At 45.1% G+C, this 24,579-nt stretch overlaps 1 protein-coding gene across 1 annotated transcript; it reads right to left on the bottom strand.

The window, feature by feature from the left end:
- Positions 1-905: 905 nt before the first annotated feature.
- On the bottom strand, positions 906-22,847 carry PHF13 (PHD finger protein 13; the record flags this gene model as incomplete). The annotated part of the gene is made up of 3 exons (XM_089666186.1): positions 906-9,562; positions 15,084-15,678; positions 22,734-22,847. Coding segments are annotated over 3 exons (936 nt in total), but the record flags the coding sequence as incomplete, so codon positions are not given.
- Positions 22,848-24,579: the final 1,732 nt, after the last annotated feature.

Raw genomic sequence — 24,579 nt, 5'->3', positions numbered from 1 at the left:
ACAATCTAAGGTCCCTAACCCTCAAGGGGCGTACAATCTAAGGTCCCTAACCCTCAAGGGGCGTACAATCTAAGGTCCCTAACCCTCAAGGGGCGTACAATCTAAGGTCCCTAACTCACATTCATACATACACATACTAGGGACAATATACACAGGAGACAATTCACCTCCCAGCATGTCTTTGGAGTGTGGAAGGAAACTGGAGTACCTGGAGGAAACCCACACAGGCACAGGGAGAACATGCAAACTCCAGGCAGGTGGTGCCGTGGTTGGGATTTGAACTAACGACCCGAGTACTGCAAGGTAGAAGTGCTAACCATTTAGCCACTGTGCTGCGCATGGTCTTTTAGTCCCTGCTTGTCCCATTAAAAAGAACCTGTCTAAAAAAAAATCATCACATAGGGGTGAATATAAAAGACCAGCATAGCGGGCACTGCAGGGAAGCGGGGAGGGAGGAGAGTACACACGTACATTCTCCTCCCAATCTTGTTCATGACCCGGAAGCGATGTGTATGATGTCATGTCCGGGTGTCCATTGACAGTTTCTGTGGCCAGCATGGCCGGGAAAGAATGTAATGCAGTGCAATCTGCATTGCATTACATTCAGTGGAGCACAGGGGAGACACGCAGGGTCTTTTAGACACTGCTTGTCTCATTAAAAGAACCTGTCACCAAAAAATCATCACATCGGGGTGAATAAAAAAGTAAATTTTTTTTTTAAAATTGTAAAAAATTAAAAGTTACACCCAAGCCCTGCTGTATGTGATTCTTTATACTACTTGATGCTGAAAGCTTTTTTGCCAACATCACCCAAACGTTTTGAATTTGTAGAATTTCGGCCATTTTCTCGGCACCGATGTTCCAGCGGCATCCATAGGTGACAATAAATAACCAAAGGAGAGCAATGAAGGTAAAATATGGATATCTTTATTTACAAATGTACAGAGTTTCACAGAAACAGCATCTTTTTGCAGATACACAAGTCTTGTACATCACATATCGGTTTTCAGTCTGTGCTCTATAAATCGCGTTCAACATTTCTCTCTGTCACCAATGGAAAGGAAAACAAAAATCCTACAAAATGATATTGATGTGTATATATACAGGAGATATACTTGTACACACACATACATCCAAAGGTACATCTCTGGGATTCTACTGAGAACGACTTTAAACAAGGCAAGACCAAGAGACCCTAAAAATATAGAAAGGGGTCAGCGAGTCATCAACCCATCCAACTCGACGTAAAAAAAATAAAAAATGAAAACGTAGAAAAACGTTTCTTCTTGTCTCGGGAAAGCGCTCAAAGCCAAGATGAGCATTCCTCCCATGGGTAGGGTTTCTCCATACCTGCGGGCAGCTGCCCCTTTGAAAAGCGTTCTGTGGTGGAATGCTTTTCAGAGGGTGGTAGAACAACAGCTGGCAGGCATTCAGGAGATCCTGCTGCTGCTTCTTTTTTAAGAGCTGAATGGGGGTTTTGTATGTAAATAACGTGCCACAACCACTGTCTCGTGGTCGCGGCCCATTCACTTGAAGGCAGTTTTGTTAGTCAAATGCAATTGGGGGAAAAAGTTCCCAGGTATGCAGATGCTATATTTTATAGTAGTGGTCTCTAGCTATGGCCCATATGTGGCCCATTGCTTGTCTTTTTTTCTTTTTTTTAGCCCTTTGGGCCCTATTCATTCCACTGCTACAAGGCACTATTCCTCCCACTGACACCAATGATGGGGCACTATTCCTCCCACTGACACCAATGACGGGGCACTATTCCTCCCACTGACACCAATGACGGGGCACTATTCCTCCCACTGACACCAATGACGGGGCACTATTCCTCCCACTGACACCAATGACGGGGCACTATTCCTCCCACTGACACCAATGACGGGGCACTATTCCTCCCACTGATACCAATGATGGGGCACTATTCCTCCCACTGATACCAATGATGGGGCACTATTCCTCCCACTGATACCAATGATGGGGCACTATTCCTCCCACTGATACCAATGATAGTGAGTATTCCTTCCACTGACACCAATGATGGGGCACTATTTCTCCCACTGACCCCAATGATGGGGCACTATTCCTCCCACTGACACCAATGATGGGGCACTATTCCTCCCACTGACACCAATGATGGGGCACTATTCCTCCCACTGACACCAATGATGGGGCACTATTCCTCCCACTGAAACCAATGATGGGACACCATTCCTCCCACTGACACCAATGATGGGTAAAAATTCCTCCCACTGATACCAATGATGGAGCATTATTCCTCCCACTGACACCAATGATGGGGCACTATTCCTCCCACTGATACCAATGATAGTGAGTATTCCTTCCACTGACACCAATGATGGGTCACTATTTCTCCCACTGACCCCAATGATGGGGCACTATTCCTCCCACTGACCCCAATGATGGGGCACTATTCCTCCCACTGATACCAACGATTAGTCACTATTCCTCCCACTGAAACCAATGATGGGGCACTATTCCTCCCACTGATACCAATGATGGGGCACTATTCCTCCCACTGACACCAATGATGGGGCACTATTCCTCCCACTGATACCAATGATAGTGAGTATTCCTTCCACTGACACCAATGATGGGGCACTATTCCTCCCACTGACCCCAATGATGGGGCACGATTCCTCCCACTGACACCAATGATGGGGCACTATTCCTCCCACTGACACCAATGATGGGGCACTATTCCTCCCACTGACACCAATGATGGGGCACTATTCCTCCCACTGATACCAACGATTAGTCACTATTCCTCCCACTGAAACCAATGATGGGACACCATTCCTCCCACTGACACCAATGATGGGTAAAAATTCCTCCCACTGATACCAATGATGGAGCATTACTCCTCCCACTGACACCAAGACATTTTCCACTCCCACTGGCCACAATTTGGCCCCCCTAAAGTCTGAGGGACAGTAAACTGGCCCTTTAATTAGAAAGTATGACCCCTGTATAGATGCAAACATACTGCTCAATGACTTAAACCTTCATTCCAGACAGTTTCAGAAATCCAGAAGTGCTAAAACCTGCCTGGCCTATACAGTTCTGCTAGAAAATGGTGGAGACCAACTGCACCACCATGTCTCCCTCAGGTCGGGGTAAATACACAAATATATACTGTATGTGTATATCGCTCCTCAGTATCCTACTACAAAAATAAGTCAAACTCTTGCCCCCAAAATGTGTCTTCTATGATACCAACATGGCCTTTAGTGGTTTGTATAGAACTGGTAGGTGACGTCAGGTGAACAGTCAACCGGGGAAAACAATGTGTCATGACTTAAGAGGTCTTAGAGACTGATAGAACAAGAGCCAGTATCAGACATAGTAACCTCTCAGTCCATCAGTCTAATGGCAAACACTGGATTAATACATTGGCTGCACTGGGGGTCATCTATGGGGAAGTAGCGCCATTGCCTACATTTCTGCTCTGCAAATAGAGAGCTTGGGTGTCCTTTAAAACCATCTCTAGCCAACCTGCAAACTCTTGTTTTTTTACTCCAGTGACTGGTGGACATTCCCACTCAACCTCTTTGTTTACATGAGCTGCAAGCTTGGTCATTACCACCCAAAGTCCACCTTTGTTTACATGATTTGCGAGCTTGGGCATTACCACCCACAGTCCACCTCTTTGTTTTAGTGAGCTGTGGGTTTGGTCATTAACACCCCGCAGTCTGCCTCTTTGTTTACATGAGCCATAGGCTTGGGCATTACTGCCCACAGCCCATCTCTTTGTTTACACAAGTTACAGGATGGTCACTTACATCCTTCAGCCCACCTCTTTGTTTACATGAGCTGTGGGTGGGAATTATCTGCAACTCTTTCGTGTATATTCAGACTTTGGTTAAAGAGGAGTTGAGCACACCTGAGCTCATCTCTAATTTCAATCAATGTCAGATCCTGGCTCCTGGTACAGAATGGAATGATAGGTTGACTATGGGCAGCACAGGATATTTAGAACCACTGTAGTCCTTATATATTATTGGGAGCGTTCACCAGGCAGTGTGGCCCAGAGCAGTCAACCACAATCTCTTCTCAAGGAAGCAAACCCGTCTTAGGTATATCCTGATCTCCATAATTGAGGCCTACTGTGATTATAAAGGCCTCACCATCATGTTCAGTTACAAAATACATAAAAAAAAAGGGGGGAGAACAAGATGATGGTCAAAAGGGGAACTGTCACAGAGGCTGCCCATGCGGACCTCTACTCTAACGAAATCTTAGTTGCCTCTCATGCTGATCCTGATGGTACAATATTTGGAGTCACCAAGAGCAGATAAGGACTTCTGATAACCCTGACATTCCTGATGGACATGCTTGTCCCAAGTCTTTGGCTCTTATGCAGACCATTTGGCTTCTCTGCTTTGAGTCAGTCAGGAGCACAGAATTGATAGCCCCCGTTCTCATGACCGGCTTACTTTACATGAACTCATCAAGGCCCATAAATGTGAACGGCCCATTCAGGGCACTCAGGGAGCTTCACAACCCCAGATTCATGCTATACGTTATGCGTTTCGTTCTGTCTCGGAGCTCTGCCATGTTCCCTCAGCCATCCCACTTGGTAATAAGGGCACCACAGAAACCAAACATTTCACATATATTGTCACAATCATCTGTCCCCGTAGTTATGTCAACTACAGCGTCCCATTGTTTGTGAAAATGTTCACTGGCAGCCAGAGCCTGCTGCGGTTCCAATGGCGGTAATTGCTTTGAATGGATCCTAAAATATCCCTGCAGATTAGACGGCTTGGCAACGCTTAACGCTTTCCTTCAGAACTCATCATTTGCATCTTAATTGTCATTCTCTTAGAACCAACCAAATCCTTATTTTCATATTCATAGGACTAGCTTTGTACGCAATGTAAACCATTGCCTCATAAACCGGCTTAGGAAAAATAAACAGCCACCCCACAAGGCTGCATGTCCTTCAAAATTGGTCTAGGCCAGGGGTAGGCAACCTGAGAGCCGCAGGACTACAAGTTCCATCATGCCTCTGCAAGTCATAGCTGTAACTGTCAGTTTTGCAATGCCTCATGGGAAATTATTATTATTATACAGTATTTATAAAGTGCCAATAGTTTGCTCAGCGCTGTACATTACAAAGGGGGACAGAACATGTGACAGAACAATACCAATACAATGCAAAACATGAGGGGATTGAGGGCCCTGCTCTTTCGAGCTTACAATCTAGGAGGGAGGGGATGGTGGCACAGGAGGAGGTAGCTGTGGGGGATGGAGTGGTGGGAAGAGTGGAAGAGGTCGGCAGGTTAGCAGGGGGTGGGGTAGGCTTCCCTGAAGAGATGGGTTTTCAGGGTGCGCCTAAAGGAGAGGAGAGTAGGTGATAATCTGATGGGTTGGGGCAGGGAGTTCCAGAGGATGGGTGACACCCTGGAGAAGTCCTGAAGGCGGGCATGGGAGGAGACCAGGGAACTAGAGAGAAGGAGGTCTTGTGAGGAGCGCAGTGTGCATGCTGGGCGGTACTTGGATATTAGGTCGGTGATGTAGTTCGGGGCAGTATGGTGGACAGCTTTGTACGTCAGTGTTAGGATTTTAAATTTGATCCGTTGGGCAATCGGAAGCCAGTGGAGGGATTGGCAGAGGGGGGTGGCGGAAACGGAGCGGTTGGAAAGGTGAATGAGTCTGGCAGCCGTATTTAGGATCGACTGAAGCGGGGATAGCCAGCGGCGAGGCAGGCCAGTGAGGAGGGAGTCGCAGTAGTCGAGTCGTGATATGATGAGGGAGTGGATGAGCTGTTTAGTGGTTTCTGGGGTTAGGAACGTGCGGATTTTGGCGATGTTGCGGAGGTGGGGTCTGCACGAGTTTGTTAAAGATTGGACTTGGGGCTGGAAGGATAGGTTGGAGTCCAGAATGGAAATGTAGTTCCACAACAGTTAGAGGGCTGCAGGTTGCCTACCCCTGGCCTAGACCATCTTGTGTTTTCCCTCTTAGCATCAGGATTTCAGATCTGAGCTCTAGGAATCCTGTACTGACCCATAGTGGAAGAAGTATCTGAGTCTGATGTAAGGAGCATGCCTGGGATTGGGGTCTCCTTAAGCACACCGAGTCCAAACGTGAAGGACATGCCTGTACTCTGTGGTGCCTGCTCTGGGGGGGCGAATTTGGACCTCCACTTCCATTCTATCATCCTAAATGACAGATTGATAGGCAAAAAAAAATGAATATAAAACTTCTAGAACCTGATGGCCTGAGTCAAACCGGCGATAACAAGCTGCTAAATTGGCCACAGAGGCTTACATTTTTTAGGTATTACGTCTGGTAGAGGTACTTTGGTCCCGTAATCTGTAATGTATGAGTGGTGGGTTTGATTTTAAATTGCAATCACCTGTTATTTCTACATTCCAGATCTGAAAGGAATTTAAGGAAGCAGATTGGATGGGTGAAAAGAAACGTCACCTTTAGCATATATTATTCACACAAGGCCTTAAGTGGTTACTTTCCTGACATGGCATTGGTTGCTATATGGCCGGTACTGTGCTTATCGGAGCTCCTTCTAATAGACCAGCATTTTTATGGTTTCAATAGCTGTAAAACAAAGTTTATTACGTTGGTGAGCCTCAAGGACTTCTATTTAGAAGGGGATGGGAGAGGCTTCATGTTTTGCCCACAGCTGGCCTTTAAACTACCCAGAGTTGGAGGCTAGTCCATCATATGTCTGAGCATGTTCGGGCCGCTCTCAGAGTCATATATGTGTTTCATAGAGGCCAGTTCTGTAGATCTTAGGGGTTGGTATAGTGCAGTGTTTCTCAACTCCAGTCCTCATGGACCCCCAACAGGTCATGTTTTCAGGATTTCCCTCAGATGAAACAGCTGTGGTAATTACTAAGGCAGTGAAACTGATCAAATCACCTGTGCAAAATAATGGAAATCCTGAAAACATGACCTGTTGGGGTTCCATGAGGACTGGAGTTGAGAAACACTGGTATAGTGGAAGAAGGTCCTATTTATATGGTGGCCAGCACCAACCTATCATGGGGAGCAGTGGTGACTGGGTAAGGCTTCCAATTTGTCTAATGAACCTTTACTCCCCCAAACATGAGAACTGATTGTTCAATCTTAACATATGAAATCACTACTGTTTTTTTTTTGTTTTTTTAGGATTTAGCCATAGGACGAGCATTTTTCCATCAATGACTACTTGGAGGCGAGGCAAAAAAAAAAAAAATTGCCAAATCACAGAAATCAAATATTAGGCAAACCTTTACACATGGAGGCCCATTAACTTCGGGTGTGTTCATGATTTTGTGCGTTGCATTAGGGCAGCCCATTTCATTAGGAATTATTATTATACAGTATTTATAAAGCGCCAATAGTTCGCTCAGCGCTGTACATTACAGAGGGGGACAGAACATGTGACAGAACAATACCAATACAATGCAGAACATGAAGGGATCGAGGGCCCTGCTCTTTCGAGCTTACAATCTAGGAATGAGCTCTTAATGCGCCTCATTTTCATACCCATTGGGTCTTGGTGTACCGTAGTGTAGGTGCGTTTGTGTACCAGTCAAAATGGATGTCAATTCACATATATTGTGCACTAGTGGAAGTCATTTCAGAACTTACTCTGGAAAAGCGTTTTTTTTTATTCTGCAAAATGTTGGATGGAGGATTATAGAGGTTCTCCCAGTTTCACAGCAGAGCTGGAACACAGGCCAGTGCAATACAATGTGCCGCTATTTCCGAGAAACTTAAAACCAACTTTATTGTTCCAGCACAATAGAGTACACTCCACCCAGCACCTCCGGGCACGTTTCAGCCCCCCCCTCACTGGGGCTTAATCATAGAGCTTCTACTGCCCTAATTGGATGCTGAAATGTGGCCCTATAAGTGCTGAGGGAGTGTCCTCTATTATGCTGGAACAATAAAGTTGGTTTTAAGCTTCATCGAAGTAGCGGCATGCAGCTTCACCTTATATTGCACTGGCCTGTCTGGGAAGGAACAGATCCCTGAGGCTTGTACCCACAGCTGGTTACAGTGGACCACCCTAGAGTAGTATGGAGGTCTAAGTGGGAGAAGGAATACATCTGCCAGTCATTGGACCACAGTGGATGACCTCAGAGTGGAACAGAGGTCTATGTGGGAGAATGAATACATTTGCCAGTCAATAATCAAGTCCTGTTGAGAAATCCAACCAATCAGGTGTTCAAACAGAGCAAATCTATGGCTCAGTTGTTTTCAGCCACCCATTGCTACTCCATTTTTTTTTTTTTAAAGGAAGGCCTCCATCTGCTCAACACAGTCCAATAAAAACCAACCAACTTCCAGGCATAGGTGGTGATGCCTAAAAACAATGTCAAGGCTTGTGGTTGAGCACCTGTAGGCTAGAAAAGGAGAGGTTCTAAGCTGGACATTGTACTGGTAGCATGAGGGTTGAGAAGTTTCACCCTTCTCTATGAAAATGGAAGATCTCTATTAACAAAACCGACCAGCGGGAAATAAAGTCCACATTCTACCTGGGTCCAACAGATCTAAAAGGTCCAGCATATCCAATAAAACAAGGTACCCTACCCACTCAACTAGTCCCTGGTGATTAGGCTGAAGTCTGACCTCCTCCCTTTATATGTCTGCCTCTATGACGGGTCTACTTTAAATTAAAACGGTATGAAATGTTACGGACCACCCATGAGGGAGCGAAAATAAACATTTATTGGGAAATTATAGTTTTCTTTTTAGCACTTATTTACAGCAAGCTGTTATTTTTCGGTCCCATGTGCAAGAAATGTCTTCTGGGCAGAAGGTTCAAAGAAACGAAACAAAAAAAATGAAAAACCAAAACAAAAAATCACATTCACACAACTTTTTCTTCATATAACCTGGTCTTCTACAGCCAACTGTGGCTTTTTATAGGACTACAAAACTAAAGTTCAACTGCAAGGTTAACAAAATAAACTTTACTCGGAGACAAACACGTTCCGTCCCTGTTCGGATGAAACCCCGTACATAGTTTGGTCTAGACCGATGGTGATACGGGAGATTATTAAAAGGTAAAGTCTCATCATAGGCATATAACCTACGGCGCCCTGCGGAATCAGGGAAAGATATAAACACCTCTTGTTTTTCAGATGCCTGTTTTTGTCCCACAGGCAGCAGTCGCCACGGGCTCGCGCACTTCCGTCTGGGCCGTCAAAAATAAACCAAAAACGAACCATTTGTCTGTAAAAGTGTGCCGGTTGAAAACATAAAAACGTCCTTTGTTTTTGCATCCGCCCCTGTGCGTCTGCTGCGGCTTATCGTCTCTACGCACGCTGATCCCTTCTCTAAAAATTTTTTTTTTTTCAGTCCAGGAATAACTTCCTACATCCCATGCGCGAGCGGTTTGATCGTCGGATGTCGAATTTGGTGTCTCGGCACTTTTGGCAAACGTAAATCTCTGGAACGTTGGATTTGCGGATTTTGGCACAAGAGAGGTGGACCCAGGTATTGCACTCATTACACTCGATCATTGGCCGACCGGCGAATGGCTTCATGCAAAAGCATGTGACGAGATGCCAGGATTCGTCATCTGAAAAATAGAAAGAAAAGATATGTTGTAGACGCAAATTACATCTTCCAGTCATTAAAACATACACCAATATACATATGTGGTGGGGGACATTTCCTCACCCCATTCTACACAGACGATGGTGGACGTTTCCTCACCCCATTCTACACAGACGATGGTGGACGTTTCCTCACCCCATTCTACACAGACGATGGTGGACGTTTCCTCACCCCATTCTACACAGACGATGGTGGACGTTTCCTCACCCCATTCTACACAGACGATGGTGGACGTTTCCTCACCCCATTCTACACAGACGATGGTGGACGTTTCCTCACCCCATTCTACACAGACGATGGTGGACGTTTCCTCACCCCATTCTACACAGACTATGGTGGTGGTTTCCTCACCCCATTCTACATAGACGATGGTGGTTTCCTCACCCCATTCTACATAGACGATGGTGGTTTCCTCACCCCATTCTACATAGACTATGGTGGTTTCCTCACCCCATTCTACATAGACTTTGGTGGTTTCCTCACCCCATTCTACATAGACGATGGTGGTTTCCTCACCCCATTCTACATAGACGATGGTGGTTTCCTCACCCCATTCTACATAGACGATGGTGGTTTCCTCACCCCATTCTACATAGACGATGGTGGTTTCCTCACCCCATTCTACATAGACGATGGTGGTTTCCTCACCCCATTCTGCATAGACGATGGTGGTTTCCTCACCCCATTCTACATAGACGATGGTGGTTTCCTCACCCCATTCTACATAGATGATGGTGGACGTTTCCTCACCCATTCTACATAGACGATGGTGGACGTTTCCTCACCCATTCTACATAGACGATGGTGGACGTTTCCTCACGCCATTCTACATAGACGATGGTGGACGTTTCCGCACCCATTCTACATAGACGATGGTGGACGTTTCCTCACCCATTCTACATAGATGATGGTGGACGTTTCCTCACCCCATCTACATAGATGATGGTGGACGTTTCCTCACCCCATTCTACACGGATGGCTGTGGACGTTTCCTCACCCCATTATACACAGACGATAGTGGACGTTACCTCACCTCATTCTACAAAGATGGCGGTGGACGTTTCCTCCCCCCGTTACACATAGATGATGGTGGACGTTTCCTGACCCCCATTCTACATAGATGATGAAGAATTCCTCACCCTATTCTACCCAGATGATGGTGGACGTTTCCCATTCTACAAAGACAATGGAGATGTCCCCACCCCTTTCTACATAGATAATTGTGGACATTTCTTCACCCTATTATACACAGATGGTGGATGTTTCCTTACCCCATTCTACATAGACAATGGAGATTTCCTCACCTTATTCTGCCCAGATGATGGTGGACGTTTCCTCACCCCATTCTACAAAGACAATGGAGATTTCCTCACCCCATTATACATAGATGATGGTGGACTTCTCCTCACCTCATATGTAGATGATGATTTCCTCACACCACTATACTCATATGTTGGTGAAGATTTCCACACACCACTATATATAGATGCTGGAGCTTCCCTCACACATTTCCTGACTGAAGACGCTCTTCCCATGTGACAGGAATTTCCTCTCACCTGGATTAACACAGCCAGATGTGAAGGGAACAGAGATCCCAACACATTCCAGCAAATGTCTAAAGAAATGATGGTGCAGCCTGGTAATGTGTCAATAATAATAATGGAGTGTTAACTGGGTAAAAGGAAAAAAAAAACCAAAAACTGAATACTAGTCTCCAATTGGGAAAGGCAACGCGCAAAACGTCCACCATTCCTATCCTATTTAAAAAAAATGTCATTTTAATTAATTTTCAGAAATGGCTGGCGAGAGGAGACAGAGCAAAATGGGGAATTAGACGGCTTCCTGGGGATTTTATTAAATGTGAATGAGCGGGCTTTATTGCGGGCAATCATGAAACTACAAAATGGGGGAACTGAAGCAATGGTTAACTTAAATTACAGATCTACATAAAAAGGTCCCTTAGTAAGTAAATTAATGTAGGAACTAAACTTAAAGACACCGTTGTATGCCAAGCTACACTTGCTTTTAACAAACATATGAACATTACATGGCCAAAAGCTTGTGGACACCTGACCATCACACTTCTATAGGCTTGTTGGACATGCCATTCCAAAACCAGTGTCATTATTTTTGGAGTTGGTCCTCTTTGTGCTACAACATTCTCCATTTATCTGAGGAAAATTTTCAGAAGGTTGGAGGGTGTCTGGGGGAATTTTTGCCTATTCATCCAAAAGAGCATTTATGAGCTTAGATGGTGGATGAGAAGACCTAGCCAACAATCATTGTTCCAATTCATCCCAAAGGTGATCAGTAGGGTTGAGGTCAAGGCTCTGTGGAGGACACTCAATTTCCTCCACACCGAACTGGTCAAACTGTGTGTTTATGGAGCTGGCTTTGTACACCTGGACTCCATATTTTGGAGGGGTGTCCACACATTTAGCCATATTGTGTACAATGCCTAGCAATTCACCTTTTTGAAGTTTTATTTGTTGCTGGTACCAAGAATCAACTGACAATTTGTATCGTAGAGTCTTCATTGAGTAAAAACCAACAAACTTGTATTTTAAAGAATAAGTGCATTTACTCTTTTTTTGTCCCAATCCACCGAACTAATACATCCCACCCTAAAATTATGTAGGTGCATACTTGGTGGGATCCAATACCCACAGCCTCATGTGTTGTTGACATCTAGCACTGCAAGTCCTCACTAGTCGTGCCAAGGCAGTGTACTTCGATGGGGCCCATCTACCTCCATCTTCCAGCCACAAGATGCAAGGAGAAAAGGCCCATAGATTTTTATAGTGTTGATCTACCTCCACCCCCCCTTCGTAAATCACAGTGAGACGAGCCCCATAGACCTTTATAGGGCCCATCAACCTCCATCTACCAGCCAATAGAGCTCTGTGCAGGCACAGCCAGTGAGAGAGGACTTATGGAGATGATGTCAACAAACGCAAGAGCAGGCATCAGATCTCGATAAGTATGCATCTGCAGAATGGTCGGGTGCAGAATAAGTGCAATTATTCTTTTTTGTTCCCATCCACTGACCTAACAGATGCCTCCCTACTCTTCTGCAGGTGCATACATACCAAAATCCGATGCCCAGAGCCTCCTGGGTTTGTTGACATCCAGCGCTGTAAATCTATCTACCGCCATTAAGGCCAGAAGAAACAAGGAGACAAGCCCCATAGACTTTTATGGTGTCCATCTGCCTTCATCCCCTTTCCGGAAGACGCAAGGAGACATTCCTCATAGACTTTTATGGTGTCCATCTATCTGCATCCCCCTTCCGGAGGATGCAAGGAGACTAGCCACATAGACTTTCATCGTATCCATCTGCCTTCATCCCCTTTCCGAAGACGCAAGGAGACATGCCCCATAGATGTTTATGGTTTCCATCTACCTGCATACCACTTCTGGAAGACACAGACAGTCCTCAGACATTTATGGTGCCCATCTACTTCATTCTACATCTACTTTATGGTTTCCATCTACCTGCATACCCCTTCTGGAAGACACAGAGACAGTCCTCAGACATTTATGGTGCCCATCTATATACCAGCCATTAGAGCTCTCTGCAGGCACAGCCAGTGAGAGAGGACCTATGGAGCTATAAGTCAAAAAACACAAGAGCAGGCATCAGATCTCGATAAGTACACATCTGCAGAAGGGTAGGGTGGGATCTCTTAGGTCGGGGAGGGGGTAAAAAGAACAAGTACACTTTGTCTGAAAGTACACAGTTTTTGGACACATATAAAAAGGGTAAATCTTGCAGTTCTGAAGAAAGATTTCAGATTACCTGTCAGACCAAATTATTAACAGCCTACGCTCAGGAAAGGTTAACCATAATGTTCAGGAGCGATGTTGGGACTTTACGAATTATTAATATCTAGAGAAAAGTGGTTCAGTTAGGACGGCCATTCATTACAATTCATTACTGAACAAGTCTGATCACCACATTTTAGGACAGGCGCCATTGCTCTATGCTAACCTATGCCATCTATTCAATTGCAATAAATAAATGGAAGAGATGAACACAAATCTTCCATGACGTCACACATTGGACTGCATTGCCTGGACCCCTCTTCATTATAAATGAATTGGCTGGATATTTCATTAGCTGCTTCTTTTCAAACACTAGTCTTTGTTCCTTAAAGGAGGACGCCGGTGTAATGGCAGATGTTGCTGATAAAAACAAATAAAGTAAAAACCATGAAGATTAAGCAACCAAGCTTGCAGCAATTTCCAGGTTCACTTCTGCTTATTCTGAGGAGGAAAACGCAGTCTATCACACTTCCTGCTGCCAGGGGAACATGCGTTCAGAAAATGAGACAAGAGGTTAAAACAGTCACCGGCAGCCAGCAATTCCTCAGCCATTTAGGTACTACAACACTCAGCACACCTTTCATCGGTTTCTGACCTAGGGAGCCACTGGGTGCCCAAGACGGGAACAAAATGTAAGTCAGAAACACGGCGGCCATTTTGTTTACTTAATTACTACTTTAGGGAACGCTGCAGAACGCAAAGAACCAAGGACACTGCTGAGGCCAAGCCGAGCAGAAGAAATATTTGTTATGAGACAAAACACCGTCCATCAAGAAGAGCCGACCCTGGGGAGGTGGCTGCTGCTCATCGGTTACCTGACAATGCTTCTGAAAATGGCCACCTACAGCCTTCTCCATTCCTATAACTGCACCTGCCTGACAAATGTGATCTGTGTAAGGCTTTGTCTAAGCCAGGCTATGGATATACTATGTACAACCAACTAGGCCGCTGACAATATTCAATTCTACACAATAGCAAAGGGCGCCACCTCTCACAGTTTGTCCACCTCCGTGGCTCTAGATGCCAACCAATGGAGCTCATCAATGCTCCCCACAATTAACAGAAACGGATTGCTGTCCAATGATATCAGCTTTTACCAAAAACTTTATTACTCCAAGACAAGATCACAGGAAATCTTCCAAGCCTCAATCCAACATGGTTCACCCAAAAAAAAACAGCCCAATCAAAGATTAAGCCCTTCCTAGGTGACGCAGTGAGCCTTGGCCTAGGATTATTTCCTGTCATCTTGTCCTGGAATAATAAAGTTTGGTGAAGGCTGGTGTCATGGAAAGCAGCCAGTTTCTTTTTTGGTTTGTTCCATTTTCCCTTCCAGTTAGGTTCAAAGGAGGCTTCAAAATATTGATTGGTGGCCATCCTCTTCCACAAGCCCATAATGAGGTTGTCACATTTTGGGAGATGGCCTCCTGAAGAGTGTATGTTACTATGCATGACTCCATCACCTGGCTTTGTGCTAGCTGCAGAAGTTGGGGAACTCAGAGCTGTGGTGGAAAAGATCTATCCAACCGGATCCCCAAGAGCCTCAAGAAGCCAATTGTGAGATTTGTCCAAGCAGAAACCCCACAAAATGAGACATATCAGCCAAGTTGGCCTGCTAGAAAACTCAACCACAGGCTGCCTAGTTTGAAAGAAACATTTACCTGAATCCACCATGATGTCCTCATCATTGCCTGTGCTGTCTTCATCCCGGAACACCACCTGCTTTCCCTGTCGTATGACCGTTCGTTTCCCCAGGTTCACCTCTGTGTACTCAGTCTTTATCCTCTCCTCCGTGTCATCAGAGACCATGGTCATGGATGCACTGTCCATGCTGTTATTACAGCTCTCCAGCATATGCTCCTCTGTCTCGTGTGGCGGGGACATCTTCAGGTTCAGTGCGTGGTCCAGGATTGGAGGTGGCATGATCTCTCCTGGATAGGGGTTCTCTGGCTCCAGTTTTATGACGGTTTTGAGGTATTCCGCCTCCTCCACCGGTTGCTGCTCTCTCTTCTTCAGCTTCTTCTTTTTCTTGATTTTGTCGAGTTTTTTCCTCTCCAGGAGGAAAGTGCTGAGCTTGGAGCGTTTCAGCATGGAAGGATAGGAGCGTTCATGTTTCATCTCTCCAAAACTTCTTCGCTTTTTGATTGGGAGAACCCCTGTACTTGGGATGTCTTGGAACCTGGAGTCCCAACTGTCGCTGTCCACAGTACTTCCTGTGCTGTTTGGAGGGCTGGACCCGGCTCGGAGTGGAGTCTCCTAGAGAAGCCAACATAAAAGATAATCAACCATCTCAAAAGGGTAAAATCTAGTTTTTCTAAGTCTATCTCTAGGCAAAACTTGTTTGTTAGCTGGGGTGGAGGATTAGAAGCGGTGTCAAGTTTCTGTTACAGTCTATATCCCACTGGTGACAACTGCAAGGGTTAAATGTTCTTTTAGTTCTAGAGGGTGCAAAAAGCAGTTTTAATTACCCGATCCTCTGCTTGCCTACCCTAAGCTCCAGGGGTGGACTATTCCGATGTCTTCAACTCCAATGCTATGGGATCTGCACTGGACTTGACATTGGAGGACCTGCAACCGATGGAGCATAGCAGAGAGAAGAGGCTGCTGGGACCGTTCTTATAGCCTGGAAGGAGCCCCTAGACCTAAATGAGTATTTAACCCTTAAAGTGCAGGGGAAGCCCCACCACAAGAGAGGATTTTTTTCCTTTCCATGTGGTTTAGGCATAAAAATTGATATTGGATATTTAAGGGTCACCAGGGCTTTTTTTTCCTCAGAGGGAACGCAGGAATGGAAGACAAATTTCGGAACCTCCAGCGCTGAATGTACGGTAAACAATGTGAAATCGTGATGGGAGTGTGCTGGAGTGTCTAATGATGCCGGCTGCTGGAGGATCTATTGTAATGGAGGCATCTGTTGTTGCTTGTGAGGGATCTATTGTCACTGGGGAGTTGTTCAGATAATTAGACTGTTGAGGGAATGGTCTATTGTTGCTGGCTGCTGCAAGATATATTGTTTCTGGGGTGGAGCTATTGCTACTGGGGGGATTTTGTTTCTAGGAGGATCTATTGTTGTTGGGGAGGCCATTGTTGGGGGGGAGCCATTGTTGTTGAGATGGATCTATCGTTGCTGGGGCTCTACTGTTGATGATAGGATCTATTGTTACTGGGGGGGGGGTGTCTACTTCTGCTGGCTATCCATTTTATTGCTTTTCTTGTTATCATGAACAAATCTCATACAAATTACATAGCACCACAAAATACTTGGATCTGTATACTCTTAAAGGGGTGGTACTGGGAGGTGGAACCAAGATACGGTTTAGGAGACATTAACATCAGCAGCGCCGGTGATGTTACCGGTGCATGTGCACTATAAATAAAATATAAAAGTTGATGCAGCGCTAAAAGTTCTTATACCTGAACAAAGTAAAAATCAGAATATGTAGATAGGTGTATAAAGATGACCCAAATCCACATGGGGATAAGTAGGAAACAATGGCCCTCAATAAACAGATAACAGTGGTTAAGTGCAGGATGAAGTGTCCGTAGTTCATATATCTAAAGAAGTGCAGGTGAATCACAGCACACTCCAAAAACGTGATCCCAGGCAGTCTTGCTGCAATGGCCTCTCACCTCCACTCTATGACCCTACAGGGCCACAAAGCATACTATAGATCACCTCGGAATCCTCCAATTCAGAGACTCTGAGGAGTCTAAATGAGGATATAAACACAGTCCTCATAGTGTATTACCGCTTTAATTGCAAATGGGCAGCAAATATCCAAAAAGGGAAAAAATAATCCACTTACATGGCAAACAGCTTGTATACAGATGGCAATACTGTGCTGGGTGTACAGCAGGATCAAAAAGGTGCACCAAGATGGCGTCACGCCGGAAGTACGTCACCACGCTAATGCCGTCGACGCGTTGCGGCACGTAACTCGTGACTTCATCAGGACCTTATCTCCTCATTTATGAGCCTATGAGCGGTTGTGACATCGGAGGAGAGTGTTTTCCGTTTGCCTACTGGTCTGGATGAATACTGTCCTGGTTCATGTGATGCCATCCTATCTAAAGAGTCTCTGAATTGGAGGATTCCGAGGTGATCTACAGTATGCTTTGTGGCCCTGTAGGGTCATAGAGTGGAGGTGAGAGGCCATTGCAGCAAGACTGCCTGGGATCACGTTTTTGGAGTGTGCTGTGATTCACCTGCACTTCTTTAGATATATGAACTACGGACACTTCATCCTGCACTTAACCACTGTTATCTGTTTATTGAGGGCCATTGTTTCCTACTTATCCCCATGTGGATTTGGGTCATCTTTATACACCTATCTACATATTCTGATTTTTACTTTGTTCAGGTATAAGAACTTTTAGCGCTGCATCAACTTTTATATTTTATTTATATTGCCTTCGTTTGGTATGGGACAGATGCTGGCTGCTTTCTAGCTTATTCTATTGTTTACCATAAGAGCGCAGGAGGATATATATCTAGGTGCATGTGCACTGTGCTCTCAATAGAAGGTGTGTCGTCCATTGAGAGAGCATTGCCATAGCCAAGGCTCCCACATGCATGGGGAGTGACGCCATCGCAGCTCGGCCAGTCAAAGGCCTGCAGCTCGTGAACCTGGAAGGATTACCGGGTGAAGATGGAAGCTCCGGGGAGCCAACACAGCGCTCTGCTGGAGGGCTTCATTTTCAGGCAAGTCTTTCATAATGTGCCAGTACACGGTGCATACTATGCTATAGGTTTGGTTGGGGGGCTAGAAACATAAGACAAGGAGAGATTTGAGCCCAATGTGGGTGAAACATGTCAGAGGGGCATCACTAATGGAGTTGAACAGTGTGTGTCGCTATCGGTATGCTATACTAGAGATCACCGCTTTACAGATCAACACTCTCATTCCCATTATAGACTGCTGGAGTCTGAGGGTCACACAAGTACTAGAGGATCGCCTACGCATCTCAGGCTGCAGAGTTTTTGGCAATGGTGCTCTTCCAACCTTGTGGTAACATTTTGGTGAAGACCCTTTTCTGTTCCACCATGACTGTGCCCCTGTGTACAAAACCAGCTCCATAAAGACATGGGTTGACCAGTTTGGGGTGGAAAAACCCTGACCTCAACCCATCTGCTAGCTGTAGATGAAACATATCAGAGGGAGGATCAATAAGGTTGGTTTTACCCTCAAAAGTGGTGTGCAGCTCCGGTTCAACCCTACTGAACACCCTTGGAATGAATTGGAACACCCACATTTGGGAGCCAAGTCTCCTCATTGAACATCAGCACCTGACCACAAAAAATTGTCTTGTCTGAATGGGCACAAATTCCCACAGACACTCTCCAAAATCTTGTGGTGTGGACAGGGGCGGCACTGACAGGCACTGATACCAATGATGGGGCACTATTCCTCCCACTAACACCAATGATGGGGCACTATTCCTCCCACTAACACCAATGATGGGGCACTATTCCTCCCACTGATACGAATGATGGGACACCATTCCTCCCACTGATACCAATGATGGGACACCATTCCTCCCACTGACACCAATGATGGGGCACCATTCCTCCCACTGACACCAATGATGGGGCACCATTCCTCCCACTGACACCAATGATGGGGCACCATTCCTCCCACTGACACCAATGATGGGGCACCATTCCTCCCACTGACACCAATGATGGGGCACCATTCCTCCCACTGACACCAATGATGGGGCACCATTCCTCCCACTGACACCAATGATGGGGCACCATTCCTCCCACTAACACCAATGATGGGGCACTATTCCTCCACTGATACTAATGATGGGACACTATTCCTCCCACTGATACCAAATATGGAGCACTATTCCTCCCACTAACACCAATGATGGGGCACTATTCCTCCCACTAACACCAATGATAGGGCACTATTCGTCCCACTGATACCAATGATGGGGCACTATTCCTCCCACTGATACCAACGATGGGGCACTATTCCTCCCACTGATACCAATGATGGGGCCCACTAACACCAATGATGGGGCACTATTCCTCCCACTGATACCAATGATGGGGCACTATTCCTCCCACTGATACCAATGATGGGGCACTATTCCTCCCACTGACACCAATGATAGGGTACTATCAGGGGTGGACTGACAACTCATGGGGCCCCCGGGTAATAGGGGATCATGGGGCCCCTGTGTCCTTGCCCAAACTCAAAAAAGCCTATGAAAAAGGTACCAGGGGCATCTCATGAGGCCCCCTACTGACCCCGGGCAGTGCCTGAGTTTCCAAATGGTCAGTCCGCCCCTGGGTGTGGAGGATCTTAGATCACCTGCACAGAGCTCTGACCTCAACTCTACTGAACACCTTTGGGATGAATTGGAACACCATTAAGGAGCCAAGTGTTCTCATTCAACATCACCACCTGACCTCGAAAAATTTTCTTTTGGTTGCATGATCACAAATTCCCACAGACACTCTTCAAATTTTTGTTGGAGAGCCTTTGGTGTGGAGGATCTTGGATCACCTGCACAGAGCCCTGACCTTAAACCAATGGGATGAATTGGAACACCCATTAAGGAGCCAGGTCTTCTCATCCAACATCAGCACCTGACCTCACAAATGGTCACAAAACGCCACAGACCCTCCCAAAGTCTTCCCAGTAGGGTGGAGGATGTTCTAGATGCAAAAGGAAGGATAAAGGAGTGGGGACTTCATTCGAACGGCTGCTGTGGTTTTGTAATGGGATGTCCAGCAAACTCGTATATGTATGGTTAATGTAAAAAGTCTTCAAATAATAAAATTCCCTTTAAACCACAATCTGTCACAATCAAAACACCAAATATTAGGCGCTTTGAGTTCTAAGACGCTTCGTCCAGAAATATTTAGAGCTTTTTTCTCTAAATTTCTCCTTCTGGATAATGAAAGCGAAAAGTCTCCTTTCCCAAAAACAAACACATTCCCCGGTCTCAGGCTGCTAATATAGGCAGATTTCCCTGGTGGGATCATTCCCCGTGTTGAATGATTGCATTCAACTCCACCGTCTGCCAGAAGAGAAGGTTCAACCGCACAATTCTTTGGGGTTTTTTTTTTTTTTTCTCTCCCCTTTACAAGCTGTGTGGTTGTTAATTTATGTAGAAACACGAGGGGCCCCGTTCTTCGCCTCCTTCACACCTCACAGAGGTTTCACAGTCCTCCGATGAGAAGCAATGCAGCCGTGAGAATGGTGAGCCATCTGACGGCGGTCATAGGGTGCATGCATTGTCTAGGATTGGGGATCTTAAAATGGATTAACAATCATATAAAAAGACTACTAGACCAAAAAAACAAACAAAAACAAAAAAAGGCCACAATTCTATGCAAGGATTGATAAACAATTTACCCGTCACACAATGTCTTAGGATGCCCATGCATGTCACAATAGCGGGAATTTACCAAGACTGGAGGGTGCAAAATCTGGTGCAGCTCTGCACAGAAACCAATCAGCTTCCAGGTTTTATTGTCAAAGGTTCTTAGAAGAAGCTGAAGTTAGAAGCCGATTGGCCAACATGCTCAGCTGCACCAGATTCTGCACTCTTCAGTTTTAGTAAATCAACCCCAAACTGTCTCGTCTCATTTAGATGAAAAAAGGATCAAACCTTCTGTCAGCATTTTATTGTTGTCTTTTCAAAATCTGTATTTGCCCCGATATCCATGGTCACCCTTACAGCCACTAATCTGTGTTTCCCTATTGCCTTGCTATATCAGAGATTTTCAACGGTCTCTTGTACCACGCCCGCGGCCCCCGGCCACCTCCTGCGCTGCGTCCGCGGTCTCCCGCCATCTCCTGCGCTGCGTCCGCGGTCTCCGGCCATCTCCTGCGCTGCGTCCGCGGTCTCCAGCCATCTCCTGCGCCGTGTCTGAGGACCCAGGCCATCTCCTGCGCCGCGTCCGCTGTCCCTGACCATCTCTTGCTTCGTGTCCGCATTCTCAGACCACCTCCTATATCATGTCCGCAGTCTCTGACCATCTCTTGTGTCACGCCATTACTCGTTGACTAAATCCTGTTGTAGGTCTACAGTCTCTGGCACTGGATAATATATATATATATATATATATATATATATATATATATATATATATATATATATATATACATATACACACACACACACACACACACACACACACACACACACACACACACTTTTACCAGGACCAAAAGCCTCTGTGTATCACCCGAGGCCAGTCACTTCACTGGCTATATGTACAGGTCCACCTTTTCAATTGCTTGGTAACACAAATTGCTAATCAGCCAATCACACGGCAGCAACTTTTCGGCATCTAGACGTGGTAAAGACAACTTGCTGAAGTTCAAACCGAGCATCAGAAAGGGGAAGAAAGGGGATTTAAGTGACTGAACGTGTCATGGCTGTTGGTGCCAGACGGGCTGGTCTGAGTATTTCAAAAACTGCTGATCTACTGGGATTTTCACACACAGCCATCTGTAAGGTTTACAGAGAACGGTCCGAAAAAGAGAAAATCTCCAGTGAGCGGCAGTTGTGTGGAGGAAAACGCCTTGTGGATGTCAGAGGAGAATGGGCAGACTGGTTCCAGGGGATCAAAAGGCGACAGTAACTCCAATAACCACTCGTTACACCCAAGCTATGCAGAATACCATCTCTGAATGAATAACACGTCCAACCTTGAAACAGATGGGCTACAGCAGCAGAAGACTCCAGGTAGCAAGGTATAATGAATAAAGTGGCGTGTGTGAGATATCTATATATATATATATATATCTATATATATCTATCTCTCTATATCTCTCTCCTCTGGGGCTATACATAGCCGTATACAGCATTGTGTCATATACTGCTGCCTGAGCACCCATCCCCCATCCCTGATATGTGAAGAGCCGTAGATAATCAGATCAGCAGCGCGGTGACGTCATCGATTTTACACAGCCATGTCACCGCACAGGAATGCCAATGACGACTTTATTACAACTCCTTCTGCAAGGCGAATAGGAGACGACTCAGCTTCCTGTTATACCAGACAGGTGGGTTTAAAGTGAACCTGTCCTACTGAAACCGTCAACTTGGACTGGGGGGGGGGGTGGGTGACAGCGGGACACTGAAAAGGTATGAACATATTTTCTATTTGTCAAAGGTGCAAGTCATCCATAGACTTACAATGGGGCATTGGCAAAACGCCGATAACTGTATTTTCGGCCGATAATTTCTGGCAGCCAACATATCGGTGCATCACTATCAGCAATAAACCTGGATGAGCCTATCCCTGAGCGGCCATCTTTGGGAAGGACCTGACCTATACTCACATGGTAACTCACCTCCTCGGGGTACGGTATGTAGCCGGCATAGGCCAACACAAATGTACAGAACTTGTTGAAGTCCTCCACGGTCCTCCTCCGCTGGTAGTTCGGCGTTCCATCCTAAGAGGAAACAAAAGTCGCACGGTGAGTCCCAGGTTTATGGGCGATGATCTCTGACCCGACTTATAACAAATTCATGTTCTGGACAAACCAAAAACTGCTGACAAAACACACAGAGGTAGTGGTGGGGGGGGGGGGGGTTACTAAAACTGGAGGGTGCAAAATCTGGTGCAGCTCTGCATAGAAATCAATCAGCTTCCAGGTTTTATTGTCAAAGCTTCATTGAACAAACTGAAGTTAGAAGCTGATTGGCTGCACCAGATTTTGCACCCCCCCAGAAATCTGTTCTTAGACAATAATCATGAACAGGAAATGAAAGTAAAAAGACACAATCTGCTATAAATTTCCAGCCTGCGGTAAATAATAAACCCCCCCCCCCCCCCCCCCAGCAACAAATATATAACCCCCCATTATACTGGACACTCCAACATGCAGGAAGCGGCAGGGCTGCTCCGGATTATTGGACAAGAATGACATCACAGAGAGGCGGGGACAAGACCAAGTGGAGACCAGGAAGAGCAGCTTCAGCAGATTGGTCACCAGTGGGCAGGAGGATCACATGACCATGGGAGTTACTCTGAGGGGGAGGAGCCCTTACCAACTGAAGGCTAAAGTTTAACCATTTCCCTACTGGGCCATTTCTGATATTTCTCTGCTACGTGTAAAAAAAAAATCTGTATTTACTGGGGGCAGGCAAAGTACTTAGAAACCCAAATTATGTATAAAGATTTATAAAAAAAAAATAAATTTAATTTAATTTTTTTGTTACTATTTATTTATTGCAGAAGCCGTAGAGCACAGAAACACAAGGCCCCCCCCAGGCCATGTCTGCCTACACCTTGTCTCAGCAGTCGGCAGCAGAGAGGAGAACAGAACTCCTCTGCCAGATCCTGCACCTCGCACTGCAGCACCCCCTCATCTCCGCCTCCCCCGGTCTCAGCATTCAGCAGACTCTGCGAACTTATTTTATGGAGTGATTCAAGAAATGTACTAAACACTAAATCCAGCCAAACAATACTTTCAAATATTATTATATCCAGTTAGCTGCCACTTTAAATGTTATGTCAAAACGGATTTAAAAAATATAACTTACAATAATAGTGATTATTAGCAGCGCATTAAATGTCTGGAATACATGAAATCCTATTGACAGTCTCTGTGTGATTCATTGTCTCCATTCCCACAATATAAACATATATATATATATATACATACACACATACATACACGCACACACACATACATACATATACATATATATATATATATATATATATATATATATATATATATATATATATATATATATATATATATATATATATATCTATCACACACACACATATATATATATATATATATATATAAAACTTACTACATAAATTATATGAGACATAAAATAATCGTGTCCAAATAAATCATAAGTCCCGTGAAAACAATGAAATTAATAAATTCAAAAAAAGTCCAAAAAATCTTCCACTTTTTTTTTCTTGTAAAAGTCCTAGGAAAGTCTAGGATTTTTTTGAATTTGTTATTAATTTCATTGTTTTCACGGGACTTATGATTTATTTGGACACGATTATTTTATGTCTCATATAATTTATGTAGTAAGTTTTATATATATATATATATATATATATATATATATATATAATATATACACACATACATACATACATATATATATATATATATATGTTTACATTGTGGGAATGGAGACAATGAATCACAC

The sequence above is a fragment of the Staurois parvus genome, unplaced genomic scaffold, assembly GCF_062004578.1.
Source record: "Staurois parvus isolate SC_StPar_1 unplaced genomic scaffold, SC_StPar_1.0 ptg002583l, whole genome shotgun sequence".
In the NCBI taxonomy this organism is placed as follows: Eukaryota; Metazoa; Chordata; class Amphibia; order Anura; family Ranidae; genus Staurois; species Staurois parvus.
Note: the sequence above shows the minus strand (reverse complement) of the source record. Positions and strands in the feature narration are given on the sequence as shown.